This window comes from Mugil cephalus, chromosome 18, assembly GCF_022458985.1.
Source record: "Mugil cephalus isolate CIBA_MC_2020 chromosome 18, CIBA_Mcephalus_1.1, whole genome shotgun sequence".
In the NCBI taxonomy this organism is placed as follows: Eukaryota; Metazoa; Chordata; class Actinopteri; order Mugiliformes; family Mugilidae; genus Mugil; species Mugil cephalus.
In genome coordinates, this window is record NC_061787.1 from 18,396,461 (window position 1) to 18,410,868 (window position 14,408).

The window sequence follows — 14,408 nt, forward strand, 5'->3', positions numbered from 1 at the left end:
AAGTTTCCCAGCAAAAAATTCTATTGTCACAAGATGGACAATGTTACTTACTTCTCCTATCAGTGATCATAATGTTGTGGCTGACAGATGTATGTATCTACAGTATGACTTGTTCCAGGAGTCATCTGGGGCAGCAATTATTGTCACGATTTAGAGAATTGGAGCTGTATTTCTGCCACGCCGTCTTGAATTAAGAGAGTAAAACATGACACAGACATAACACTGCGTATAATTCTGTGTGAGCATGTGCTGTCACAAGAGGGATGCACTGATAACCACCACCACCACCACTACTACTACAACCACTACTACTACTCAACACTACTTCTTTGTTGCCGATTATGTTTGGCATATAGTTTTGTTACTGTGTGTTACTGCGCCCCCGTGTGGTTATTTCTAAGAACTAACGCCGTTCAAACGAGCTAACATGAAAAGAGCAAGGGAGGAGACGGTGCAGCGGATAAACAGCAACAGGACAATCGGACGTCGGGATTTATATGCATGATAAAAATAATTCTGGTGAAGGGGAAAGATATTTGGACTCCTACGGTAAGAGAAGACCCTCTTTCACTCCGCGTCATTGAAGCTTTGTCCACACAGACTGTCCCGTGTAGCTTAGCTAGCTAACGCAAAGTGAAAGCCGTGGATCCCAGTTTTTTTTTCCATAATGGGATGGTGGACACGCCGAACCCTACTTCAAAAATATGTCGATTTAGCATGGCTTTATTTTTTCTTAAAGAAATGACTCAAAGTAAACAAAATAAGACATTTGGTGGACGAATATGGATTGCTGCACAGTTCGGCATTCACATATTATTATTAATGGCTTTCATTTCAATAAAATTCTAGTTAACCTACTTTGTTTGGATTGTTGACAACAGAAAGTCGTTAGCCGGAGCTAGCTGTTAGAGTAAGAAATATATTTTTAATATCCGTACCTATCAAAACAACTTGTCTTGTGTGTCTCATATGTTAAATAGTAGTCTTATTCTCATGCTGTCGTCATTCTAACTACCAGTTGTGCGCAAATCAAAAGGCATGACTACTTTCCACAACGTTTTGTTGACACAGTTTATACTGCTCACTAAACGTTAGCATAACCCATAAAGCGTTTGTTTTATTGTTATTCTGTTGGTCACTTGACTGTAAAAAATGTGACTAGAAGCATGAAGCAAGATAATTACATTAGACAGTCCGCAGTTTTGTCGCCACGTTGGTATTTCACCTTAAATAGCTCTAAGGGGGTGAGTGAGGTGAGCAGCCGCGAACAACACCTGTCATTGTTTTCATTTCTTATGTTTACCTTCTCATCGTCTTTTTACTTCTGTGTATTTTTTTTAGCTTGTCCTAAATCATTCGATAGGACATTTTTTAAGCATTATATATCAGTAAAATGTGTGTTACAGTCTTATTATGTTGTGGCTTTCATTTGTACTAACGCAGAGGTGCATGGGTGGTTTCTTTGGGCTCCAGTGATGCTGAATTAATAGAATCGTCTGACAGGCTGCTGATGATCTCAGTCTCAGCAGAAATCAATTGAAGGCTTTGCTCTTTCATACAAATCAATCTAAAGGCGTCTTCCTCGTTCACTTGGAGGATAAACACGATGGCCTTCATCTTGCCTTTTGTTAAACTTAAAGGGTTATCTGACATACTCATTAGCTGCACATCTTTGCTTTTTATCTCTAAAGATTGTTATACATAATGCACATATTCATGAATTATGACTGACATGTGGCTCATGTCAATTATTCATCTCCTCGTACAGTCTGGTATCCCTATTACAGACTGTGCCGGATTTGGTAAAGTTTAAGAAGAATCATCTTAAACACAAAGTAATTATTCTTGTCTTTTTTTCGTTTTTTATTTATTTTTTTATGAACAAACAAGGTCTTCCAAGTTGCGCCTTTATCTCCACACAAAGCCGAGGTTGGTGTGTTAAGCCTCACTGCAGGGCAGGAGCACACAGCTCAGGAAGATGGCATCACCGTTTGTGCCTGTCCCCGTGCCCTTGGACAGAGCCTTGTCCGGCGGCGGCAATAAGCTGAGGCGTCCACAGCGAGCGTCTTCTCTGGGAAGCGTCTCCAGCAGCTCGGACGCTCCTGTCGCCAGGGCGACGGGGGGCGACCACGGAAGGGGATGCGGAGGATCGGGTTCCCGGCGGCAGTCCAGCAGCACGGACAGAGCCGGGCGCAGCCGCACGCCGCCACCCCTGCAGAGTCCCGTGACTCGGGCCAGGATGAATGGGACCCTGGAGTCCTCGGTGGAGTACTCGAGCTGCCCCCGCTCCGTGTCCGATCCCTCTGGAAGCCAGCAGATCGAGGAGAGACCCATCACCCCGACTGTGCTGGGGTATGAGGTCATGGAGGAGAGGGCCAAGTTCACGGTACGAACAAACGGTTGATAATTTACCAGCTGACTGAAGCTTAAAGGCATTTTTAAGCCTGTGCCCTACTTTATCTATCTAAATGATTAATGAGGACAAAAATATTGAGTGAGAACGCTTCTTCTACAGCATAATCAAACAGTAGCTGTTGGCTGGAGTCCACTAAAACATCTTGATTCTGCCACTTTGATACGTACGTAGTTATTATAAGAGGCTGACAACATCATGGAACCAATCAGTTATCGATCTTTTGTACTTACTGCTGGCTTACTGAGGCAGGCTTTACGTTATCCTGCCTCGTGTTAGACTTCTGTCACATGTTCAACACAAAAACATCTCTGTCCTATGAATCTTATCCATGAAGTTGTCAGACACAGTTTTGTGTTGCAGTTGCCATTTATGGTGTTGGGCTGATTGTAAACATATTTGTTGCTTTTCATAATGTAGACTGGAAAACAGGGCCCAGTTTTACAAATACAACAATTACCCTTTAAGTACTACATTTATTAACAGGATTTTTGTTTTTAATCTGTATTCGCCTCTAGCGCTGAAATATTTAATCATTTTCAACAGTTCAGCAAGGCATAGTAATACTACTACTAATTAAATAGGATAGGCCTGGATGGAAACCGAAAGTCTAAACTGAACATATGTTCAGTATTTATTTCCTTCCATTTTCTTACAGAAGCTGAATTTTTGGGTGATAAATTTAGACTGTGTTGGTTAAAGAGAAACACAACAGTGATTTATAATAATCTAACATGTCAGTAAACATATAAAGGATGCTACATATGCCCTCAACAAAGAAGACAGTATGATTATGCTTTAGTATGTTGTTTTGTGTGATACTTGGTTAGAGGAACATTGTTACCAGAGACCTCTCTGTACTTCTTCAGTCTTTAACATGTGTTTCTCACTACAGGTGTATAAGATCCTGGTCCGGAAGACTCCGGATGAGAGCTGGGTTGTTTTTAGGAGGTATACTGACTTCTCCAGGCTCAACGACAAGGTGCGTTTGGGTGTGTTGCCCGCGTAGGTGATTGTAGGCGACAGATCTCAAGCTTATATTTGAGAGCAGCCGACCGTGTTTGCCGACGCTGACTGTCAGCCCTTTTGCTTTCGGGCTGCTTCCTTTTGTTTCGAACTGCACTGTGGTAGTGATTAGAGCTGCACAAAGAAGCCTACTGTTCCCAAACATCCAACAGGCCCGAGCCAACTAGGAAAATGAGTCTCTCGTAGTTTCAAACAGGCAGCTTGGTCACGGACTACGAAATAGAAGACGTATCTGATGATACTGTGTGTGGAAAAACGAACCTAGAAAAAAAAAAAGAAATTGAACTAACTGTTCTCAGCAGGCCAGCGTTCAATCCATTAAAAGCGATGCACAGTTTTATTGAACTTAGTCCCACACAGTAATCGGAACAACATGTATTTAGTAAGGAGGGAGAGGACAGACCTGAGGTGTGGACATCATCTACGAGTCATGCTGTGTTTGTAATCGCATTTAACAGTTTGGAAATCTGGCAATTTGAATATGTGTTGCACATGGACAGAGACGTTAAAGCTACTCCTAAACACCAAACATTTCACTGAGACCAACGATTAAGGACGGATACCCTGAGTGGTCATCACATGGTCAGGTTTCCAGAGCAGAGCTCTGCCTCGTGACCTGGTGGCCGGAGCCAAACTTTTGTGTTTGCTTCACTGTCACGTTGCCTCACTCTCGAGAACGTTCACATGGCTCAGGCCATCGAGTGTGAAAACAAGAAAGCGCCCAAACACGCAGACGCACGCTAACACACCACCTGCTGTGTAAACTGACAGCGCCGGTCATTATCAACACAACGGCTACCGAAGCTCACCACCAATCACGTCTCAAATGTTGACGTGGTAATGGCAGGCATGATTAAATGTGAAGGCTCCAGCCGAGGCGGTTTGCACGGAGCAACAATAGACATCTGCCAAAAAATAAAACGGCAGAACACGTAAGGGCTGCCAAAACATGGCCGTGCACCTTCTTTGTTGTCGGTGTGGTGAACCCACACAATATGTTTTCATACTAAACACACCCTTCCATCCATCAAGCAGCTACTGAGGCCAGAGTGAAATTTCAGAAGCAGTTTTGGTTTCCTCCTGTCACCTCACAGAATAATGCTAGGGATAGTGTAAGGTGTGTCAGAGGAGGTGATGGCTTTCTGTTTTTTTTCCCACATGGCTGTGGGAGCAGTTTGTAAAGAGGGCGTTATATCAATTTACAGCAGGATTTACTCAAGGCGTTGGTGTTTGTTGTAAGTTATCTTTCTGGCATTTTGGTATCGTCATATATGGAATTATTTATTCATGAGAGAATGGCCTTATCACATTTTTGCCTCTACTTGTCAGCACTAGTGCACGTCACAGTTCATTTTGCCTTACACAGTTTGCCTTACACAGCAGTACAGATACACTGGCTTAATAAAGATAGAAACTTACTTTCAGTTTTTATTGTTTTAGCAAAACTATTGTTATGTGTAATTTGAAATGCACAGTCATGTTTTGAAGGCAGAACCCTGACTTAAAATTGTGAGTGACATGTCTACAAGGTGGTTTATTTATTAAAGCGTCCCTGCTCTGATTTGTTTGTGCACATGGAGCAGCAGCATGTGCTGTGTGCCTGTAAAGTATTAGCGTTTTATTGCCTGAAATACTAACTGCTAGCTTTTTACTCCAACTGTTGTATCTGGTTTTGGGGGCAATCATGTGACACTCATTCTCCACTGTGTGTGTCCCTTTTGCGTTCATTCCAGCTAAAGGAGATGTTTCCCGGCTTTCGCCTGGCGCTGCCTCCCAAGCGCTGGTTCAAAGATAACTACGACAGCGACTTCCTGGAGGACAGGCAGTTGGGCCTACAGGCTTTTTTGCAAAACTTGGTTGCACACAAGGACATCGCCAACTGGTATGTCACAGTTGCGCAGTGGTTTTCATCGCTGAGCTTTTATTTTGTGTCTTGCTGTGACATAATTGCAGACAAAAATATTGATGTTTACTCTTTATTTTGTGTTGGTCAGGTCAAAGCTATGAGGAATACGTACTGTGTTTATTACCTGAAAGATAACTGATACAGTGTTGGCCTGTCTTTTTTTTTTTTTTTTTTTTTGATCTGATCCATTCAAAACATTTGTCCTCGTGCATACACGCTCTCTGTTGTCCTCAACAGCCTGGCAGTCAGAGAGTTCCTGTGCCTAGATGACCCACCTGGACCTTTTGATAGTCTGGAGGAGAGCAGGGTAAACATGCGAATTACAGCTATATGCATGATTGCATCTTTGGGAAAACAGTTTACTTTGTTGGGTTTTGCAGTGAACCAGCCACTACAGAGTTGGGGATCTGTTTTTTTTCATCTCATGCAAGAACACACATGCCCGCACATGGGTGGTGCAATAGAAGTCAAGTATGTAGGATACACGGTGCCACGTAAATGTTTTGCCCCCTTCAGAATGTTCCGCATTTCCACTTTAGCAGACTTCAATCAAACAAATGAAACTGAAATATTGTACTGATTCAGTATCTGGTGTGACCCCCTTGTGCAGCAAAAACAGCTGCTAAATGTTTTCAGTAAGTGCTGATCATTTGTCGGTGGATTTCCTCACATTAACTGTGCTGTGAAGATCAAGAAGACTTTGTTTCAACGGAACAGGCACTGGATGACGCCTGAGTCTCATTACATGGATGACACTTCTGACCAGATGGACTCTTAATTTTCTAAACCCTGTTTTGCGTTGGTTCTGCTGCTTGTCACTACCGGAACAAATGCCCATGTGAGCATGTGTGACGGCAACTCTACTTGCACAAACTGCCCGAAATGCATTGCCAGAGACATTCAGAGTCATTCTGTGCTGCAAATGAGTCAATTGGGTTATCATTTTTAATCAGATTAATCATGATGATGGAATAATCCGCATTAATATGTTAATTTTGACAGATTAATATATATGTATATATGCGTGTGCTTTATGCAGCAATGTAGAAAGTCCAGAAGAGCACAAAAATATACAACCAAATGAATTTTGACTCTTCAAACCTACTTAATAACTGAAGGAGAAACAAGAAAACATTCAGATTCTGACACATTACACATGTGCTGCGCAGGAAGGAAACACAAAACCACACCAAAGTTGAGGCAGGACGGAAGCTCAGGATGTGTTGTAACCAATGTCATTAGTGGGAAACTCAACCTGCCACTTCATCAAAAAAGTCAAAAACAGTAGTATGCAAGGCATTCTGCAGACGAATGCCTCGTTTTTGGAATAAGTACTGTGGACAGATGAGGTGAACTTGATCTGCCGATAATCATCAAAGGTATGTTTGGAGGGAAATGGAGCAGCGATTGATGGAAACAATATGTTGCCAACTTTTTACGAAAGGGAGTGGAAATATTCTGCGTCGGGGCTGTGTGAAGTGGACACATTGCGCGGTCCGAGGGGATGGGGTCCATTAAAAGTCACATAGTTCTGTTTGCAGATGTCATGCAGTCAGGCTAAATATAAAACTGGAAAGAAGTAAGCTCTAAAAACACAGTAAGGATCCGTGAGCTGCCTAGAAATCCACTGACAACAGGTTCAAGCAATGCAAGTTTTAACTTCATGATGTAAAAACAGTGTCTTACATTTTAATTTTAACATCTGTTGGATGAAAGGCGCAGCTATTCTTCTTATAAAATAAAATTTGCCTAGAGGTATCCAGACTTACATCGTGTGTTCACTGAATTTTATAAATTTTAGACTGACAGCGTCTTGTAAAGTCTTGTTGTTTTCCTCACACACCTCTGTGTGTGTCCACTTTTACACGGTGCCATGTTTTGCAGGAAACATACGAAGCAGTTTAATGACATTTCATGACCTAAGGGAAAAATCTAACGAGCTGTGTGTTGCCCCCTCACGTTTCCCCTCATTTGAGCTCAGTATTTTTTTTAAGCCAGACTTTTTAAACCAGTGATTTTTTTTTATCTCAGATTTAACCTATTGCATCATATACAGTGCATGCAAAGGGTTCCCTCTGATGTTCTTGCATCCCAAAAATGTTAAACCTGCCTTTAAATATCAACTAATACCAGTAGTGTTGAAATTCTGTCCCGGATACTTCCTGTTACTTCCTGTTATTCGTTCTTCCCCTCCCTGCAGGCGTTCTGTGAGACTCTGGAGGAGAGCAACTATCGTCTCCAGAAGGAGCTGCTAGAGAAGCAGAAGGAGATTGCCTCCCTAAAGAAGAGGCTGGAGGAGAGGGAGCAGGCCATTCTGCTACTGGAGAAACATATCAAGTCAGTAGACGGTTGCAGACACACACAGAAAAATAAAAGAATTGGGAACGCGGGTAGACACACAGAATTCCAGTTAAATAATATCTAGTCACATTCATTGACTGTATATTAAGATGGATGACCTCTCCTAATGTAGACTAAAATATTATAGGAGGCTATAATCATGTTTATATCTGCTATAAAGTGATTTTAATGTAGACCATTTGTGGAGCTACAGATTTGCACGTTGCCAAATTTGGTCCGTTTTCCAACCCTGGAGGTTGTTACGTGCTCACATAATTAAAATTGCATTACCATCAGAGACTTAAACAGTTTTATGTCAAAAAATCAAAAGGCGTTTGAAAAGGGTCTAATAAAAATATTCATTAGTGCTTACAGGACAGACTCCAGATATAAGGTGATCTCTAGACTTTACAGAGGACTTCAAGAGATCAAAACAACAAACGCCACTTACATAAAACAAAAATGGGACAGGGAGACCAATACCCGCATTTCAGAAGACGCCTGGATGAAATACTGTGGGTATCAGTGGAGGATATCTTGCTCTAACTCGTGGAGATCATATGCTTGAAAATGTATCATTAGGTACTTTAATTAATACACTGGTTGAGCGACGCCTCCACTCAGGTTCTTCCAGCTGTTAGAGGTTGTGTCGTTCCCAGGGAGCCAGTCATCACCACTTGTTTTGGGCCTGTCCCAAAATAAATATTTATGTGGCAAAAGAACTTTAAAACATATATTTGTGGAACGGACATTACCTTTAACTGCGATGAACTTCTTTTTGGGTTTGTGCATTCAACTTCTGATGTGTTAAAAGTGAACATTTATTTGGAATACTGAGTTTAGCTGCAAGAAAAACAATTACAAAGAAATGGCTTAAAGCTGACATCCCAAGTATACACGAATGGTCTGATATCATTGTTCAGGTCTTTGTTTTTATGAGAGCTGTTTTATATATATATGTATATATGTGTGTCTCTGTTTCAGTGGTGAGTCTGTGAGCCCAGAGTCTCCGTGTGGTCTGTCAGCTCAGGGCAGTGAGAGCAGTGCTGATGTAGACGTGGAGTCGTCTGCTGCAGAGGCTGATCAGGACATGAACGATGACACCAGGTAAAAGACAAACACACAAACACACACACACAAGCGGCACAAATGGTAACGACATGGACCAGTAGAGAGGATGTAACAGATATTAAAATATATATCAATGATTATTAATGAAAACATTATTTAAGTCACTAATTTCTAATTTCGATACGTTTTTCCAATTCTGATTCGTTCGACACAGAGAAAATTGTGGTTTCCCATTCTGCGCTTTAGCTGTCACAAAGATCAAGTCCATTTTTGGATGCATTTTCAAAGCCGAGGACAATGTTGAGCCGTAAAGACAGAAAGCTGACCGTGAGTCAACTTAAGGAGCAGGGAGGCAGTTGTCAATCAGATCATTCCTTCCTCGTTTTTGTAAAGAAAACTTACGTAAGTCTGGAATAAAATACCTTGTCCACTCCAGGGGGCTCCTAACATTAAACACATGGAGGATGTGTCACAGGGAGGTAAAGAAAAGGATGTAGTAGTAGTAGTGGATTTGATTGATAAGCCCTTGACCAGCGTGTACTTGCTTGCTCCTGCTTCTGTCTAAGTAAATAACATAATAGGGAGTATTGATCTGAAACGCAGGAATAAAACTTGTGGAGCAAGCGTTCAGATCGTTTAGCAAAAGCGTCAATACCACCATGGAAAACACTGCACTACAAGCAAAAGCTCTTCTTGATCCTGTCGTTCTAATGCCAAGGACCATATTCAGCGGTGTGCAGGATGTTGTTTATCCCAGTGTCTATCCTAGGTCTGGGTCTGCTAACATATTAGATATTGCAAAGAAATATTAATTTGTATTATTCTTTTCTACAGAGCCACACGTTTTAGTTTGCTTTTTTAAAAATGTCTACCCTTCCCTTTTTGTGTTTTTTTTTTTTTTGTTGTTGTTGTTTCCTTTTTTACCCTCACACTTCACAGCAGCGCTGCCCCAATCTGAATCAAAGAGCCATGTAACATGCGAGGTATTTGAAATACAAGTTGAGCAGGCTAACCTCGTGGCATACTCTCTTTTCATACTCTTCTTTCCAGCATACCTGCCAACATTAAGGTTTCATAACACAGGAGGGCTTTTTGGCAGGACATTTGATTTGAGGAGGGGGTTTGCGTCTTGACTTTCTCTATTTGAATACATTTTCTCTGGCAGAATCTCTCCTTTTGGTGATGAAGGTCAGTATAATAGCTCGCGTCACTTTTTACAAATTCATAATTTCTATCCTTTATTGATTTGTGATTAGCAGAAATAAACTCAGGTTTTAGGTGGAACATCGTTCTGTGCACACAAACGTCAAATCAGGTTTAAATTTTATGCGGGGTTGTGTTTTATAGATGATGTGGCAGACAAGCACGCCGAGTTTATGTATCTGTTTACGACGATTATTCAGTTTAAAGACCATGAGACCCACAAACCCACAAAAACTGCAGTGTTGGCAGGTCTGCTCCTCAGTAACATGCATCCTTTTGTTACTTTTGTCCCCTGTCAGGATGTTTAACTGGTAGGTTTAGATTATTTTCAAGTGGATCTTAATACAATACTCACATGCTAAATGTGCAGATAATTGCTGCATCCCTCCTGTCCGTACTGGCCGCACATATTTCATGTAAGTAGTATTTAAAGATCTACTTGAAGGAATCCAGACCTATCTTTTAAGCGCTTCAGTCAGGATCTTTTTCACAGCTGGGGTAAGTTCACTTTCCGTACACCCAGTTCAGAAAAATTCCTAAGATGTTATCTTCTCTTTGAAAAGGTCACTTTGTTAAAATGCAGCAGCCAAGTGGACAGAGGCATCTGTCTGACTGTTCTGGCCACCAAACTGAATATGAGAGCTGGTGAAGCGGCATGTTGAACTGGGTGTGATGTGAAAGTGAGTTTTTTTACCCCAGCTCTGCCGTGTATTCGTTTTACTGCGATGATCTGTGCTATATGAACCTTTTGGCTGTGCCACACTGCACCCCTGCATTTTATTTGACTAACACATGTTATTAGTGTGACTCCTACATGTGGTGATGTGTGCTCACTCTGTGGGCGTCGTAGGTTGTTGGATCTCGGGTTTCTCTGTCTTCTTCAGCCCATCTGTTGTACTGACAGCTTCCAGTAAGACTGAGGCTTGGATCTCAGCTGTTTAGACAATTATGACTAATTAAAGGCCCTGATACACTGATCAGCCACAACATTATGACCACTGACAGGAGAAGTTAATAACCTTGGCCATCTTTTGTCAATTCAGTGTTCTGCCGGGAAACTTTTGGACGTGGAATTCATGTGGATGTTACTTAGACATGTAGCACCCACCTAGACCAGACCAGACACCCCCACCCCATAGCAATGACACTCCTTGATGGACTCCTTGACAGACAAAAACACTTCAGGAACAACTCAAAAAACATCAGCAGAACAGCACAGGATGTTGACCTGACCTCCAAATTCACTAGATCCCAAACTGATCAAGTATCTGTGTGTGGGGGGGGGGTCCCTTCCCTCAACCCAAGGGCCCCCACTAACAACATTCTGTTACCAGACTCCACAGGACACCCAGAGAAGGCCCATGTCCATTCTCTGATGAGTCACAACTGTTTTGGAAGCACAAGGGAGACCTACACAATACTAGCAAGGTGGTCTTAATGTTATGCCTGATCGGTGTATGTTTCTCCATTATCAGTCCTGCAGTAACAGATGGTTGAATCAGAGATAAACCTGTCTTCTCCTGTGTCAACCTGTACCTGTAACTTTCTGGTTTTGTGACGTTATTAACGTTACATGGATGACTCACAAATGGTCCTGTTCTAGTCTTTCCTCTCTACGTTTCCTCTCGGATCTCCTCGTCTGTCGGGCTTCATGTTGTCTAAGCTGTACAGTTTTCACATTCAACGTAATTTAAACTAAAAGTCAAATACTGACGATGTTTCCTCTGCTCTGACTTCACTCTCTCCAGTGGCAGGTGTATGGTCCAGCCGGTCCGGTCCTCCGCCTGCTGGTGCGGGCCGTCACTCAGCGTCTCTCCTCCGGTCATCGAGGTCACTCAGCTGTACCACGACAAGCTGGAACACTAACAGAGAACCCTGGTCCTCCTCATCTCCTCTTTCTCCTTCCCTGTCGCTTCCTATCCTGCTGCGTGGATCTGTTTGTCGTTAACAGGGAGGGGTTTTTTTTACAGCGGGCCATTGGATGTTTTATATTGCCTCTGAAGAAGACTTTGAAAACCTCAGACTAAGTTGGGTTTTCCTTGAAGCGTGCGAGGGATCCCCCAGTTCCTCACGGTTCACTTTTGATCCGCCTACTGTGTCTCACAAAGCCAAAGTTTGGCTTCTTGACCAAAAACTATTACTAGATAACTTGAAGACCACGAGTTTGATAACTTTCACAACTGGGACAATCTCTTTAGGAAACCTGTACCATCATCTCGTCGGTTCCTGCAGGCTTGTGTTGTTCTCAAAGCAGAGACACAACACCCTCACGTGGATATAGGAATAATTCTGGATAGATCCAAAGTCTGGCTCAAGATACGAGTTGCAAACCAGGTGGGTATCATAAAGGTTCTGTTTGTAATTCCGCGTCATTTTTTTTTTTTTTTTTTTACTGACATTGAATGTCATTTGTATGGGAAGGCCTACATTTTTGAGCCAGGTCATTGTGTTCTCCCAAGATCAGTTGCCTAAGGGTCTGCATTCGCTTCTGTTTAGAGTGTTATGCGTGGTTTGTGGTGAGCCGAGTCCTGTGCAGGAATGGCCTTATCTGTAACATACCGTACCAACAGAGAGCCAAGGAATGTACCAACCATTGTGTACAATAATCAAGACATTTCCCTGTCACATTTCAACATATATGCACATGTAAGGTTTGCATCTTGACATTTGATTATGCTGTTATGGTCTTACACTTACACTATGGCCAATTTTAAAAACTGTGATGCCTCTAAAAAGTGATCAGTTCTTAACTTTATTTACATCCTTTCTATGGAGTGATTTACTAGGGAAGGGTCTATGTGCCTAGTCTCTGAGTACCCATGCATTGACTTTAAAAGTTGAGTAGTTTTTTCCACGCACACAAAAGAATACACGTTTTTCTACTGACCTCTGAAGGTGTGTAGGCTGTGATGGTTTCTTCTGCTGAATATTTTAAGATCTTTTCGGTTTAGGTGAAAAGAATCTTGTTTTGGTAAATTATATTGGAGAAAAACTCAAACAGTCTTTCCCTTGAAAGAAATAGTCACAGTTGACAGTAAGACTTGAGGACACCGCCTGAGTAAACACTTTGTTAGGATGGAAGAGTCTTAATGTTCCTGCAGATAGACTACATGAGATTTTCTACCTTTTAACAACATTTATTTATTTTAGCTTGAACCTTAGCTGCAGCTCCCAATTATCTTACAGTGGTGCTCATCTACTTGGTAACTCATGACCCGATTATTGACTTGGTTTTAATAATTCAAGGCTACATAAAGAAATTTAAGATGCAAATCTCTCTAGGTAGGTATTTTAGGAAGAACTGGGTGTCATAGACAACTGATCAACTGAATTCAGCCTTGCTGAGTCTGTATCAGCATCACAGCTGTTACTAAAGCAAAGGAATCATCAAGAAAAAGCCATGTTTTTTGACATAAATAACACTAGAGGCACCGGGCTTTTCCACGTTGTAATGTGTATGTGTGAAACGAGCTGTATAATAGCCACAGCTCATGTTGACGTCGTCTCAAAGTGACCTGAAAGACAGGTCATGTGATGCACTTTATGAATGAATGGAAACACTTAAAGCTTGCTAGGATGTCGGTTTTAGTGCACTGAGACCGAAACCTGCCTTTTGAATCGTTAAATCTGTCTCTGACTCCCAGCTTGATCTAATATGTTAACCTAAACCTGTAATGAGTTGTTGTTGTTTTTGTTTTTTTTGGTTTTACATAATTCCAAGTGCCTTAAATATCTTTCGCTCAGCTTTTTATTTCAATGTGAATAGCTTTATAGATTTGTGCGGGACATGAAATATACCCATTGCATCCCAATAGTGTTTAAAAAAACAAACAAAAAAAAGGTCTATATGTTTTTGCTTGGAATTGACTGAACATGACAGGGATTTTTTTTTTGTAAAATGAATTAATATGACGTTCACCTGTAGTTGCACTATACATGTATATATATATATAAAAAAAATGTACATGAGTAACATGTGTTGTCACCAGTAATGCCACAGACTTAAAGGGATTTAATTCACGGAGGTTATCAGATCAGATATGTATACTGTAGATGAAGTTCATCAGAAAGAAATGTTTAATTCACACACACTAAATAAACACGGAGAGATATATTTAATACGTGTCTGTTCCCTGTCTCCTAACATTTTAACAGGCTATGTGATGAGATGTTAGGTCTGTTGAGAAAATGATTGTTGCTGAATGATGTAGTTGGTGACTCTTTCAGATAATAAGAAAAAGAAAATCTGTTTAGCCAGACACCTCCTATATCACAGCTTTAAAGGGGAGTGTTTTACTAGAAAAGGAACTGTACGCATAGTTCGTCTGCAATAAATACTTATAGTGCCCATCTGGGACCTGTTTCTTTCCAGCACAGCTCAGAGTTTCAGCTATTTGAGTTTACAATGTGTCACACACACAGACTTTCCCTTGCAGATGTGAACATTTA

At 41.5% G+C, this 14,408-nt stretch overlaps 1 protein-coding gene across 2 annotated transcripts; it reads left to right on the top strand.

Annotated features, from left to right (window-relative positions):
- Window positions 1-408: 408 nt before the first annotated feature.
- Window positions 409-14,078, top strand: snx16 (sorting nexin 16). Of its 2 annotated transcripts, XM_047568525.1 has the most exons (9): window positions 409-549; window positions 1,891-2,386; window positions 3,309-3,395; window positions 5,173-5,321; window positions 5,583-5,652; window positions 7,546-7,682; window positions 8,670-8,792; window positions 9,696-9,739; window positions 11,708-11,851. In XM_047568525.1, the coding sequence occupies exons 2-8, from the start codon at window positions 1,979-1,981 to the stop codon at window positions 9,712-9,714; spliced, it is 993 nt and encodes a 330-aa protein (XP_047424481.1). In that variant the 5' UTR covers window positions 409-549; window positions 1,891-1,978; the 3' UTR covers window positions 9,715-9,739; window positions 11,708-11,851. The 2 variants fall into 2 exon arrangements, with proteins under 2 accessions (XP_047424481.1, XP_047424480.1); XM_047568524.1 differs by lacking the exon at window positions 9,696-9,739 and having other exon boundaries at window positions 11,708-14,078.
- Window positions 14,079-14,408: the final 330 nt, after the last annotated feature.

Bases quoted from the DNA above. Each gene is read 5' to 3' on its own strand.
- snx16 (XM_047568524.1), top strand. From the start codon at position 1,979: ATGGCATCACCGTTTGTGCCTGTCCCCGTGCCCTTGGACAGAGCCTTG. The intron at 5,653-7,545 runs GTAAACATGCGA...CCCTCCCTGCAG, and splicing joins ATAGTCTGGAGGAGAGCAGG to GCGTTCTGTGAGACTCTGGA. The intron at 7,683-8,669 runs GTCAGTAGACGG...TCTCTGTTTCAG, and splicing joins CTACTGGAGAAACATATCAA to TGGTGAGTCTGTGAGCCCAG.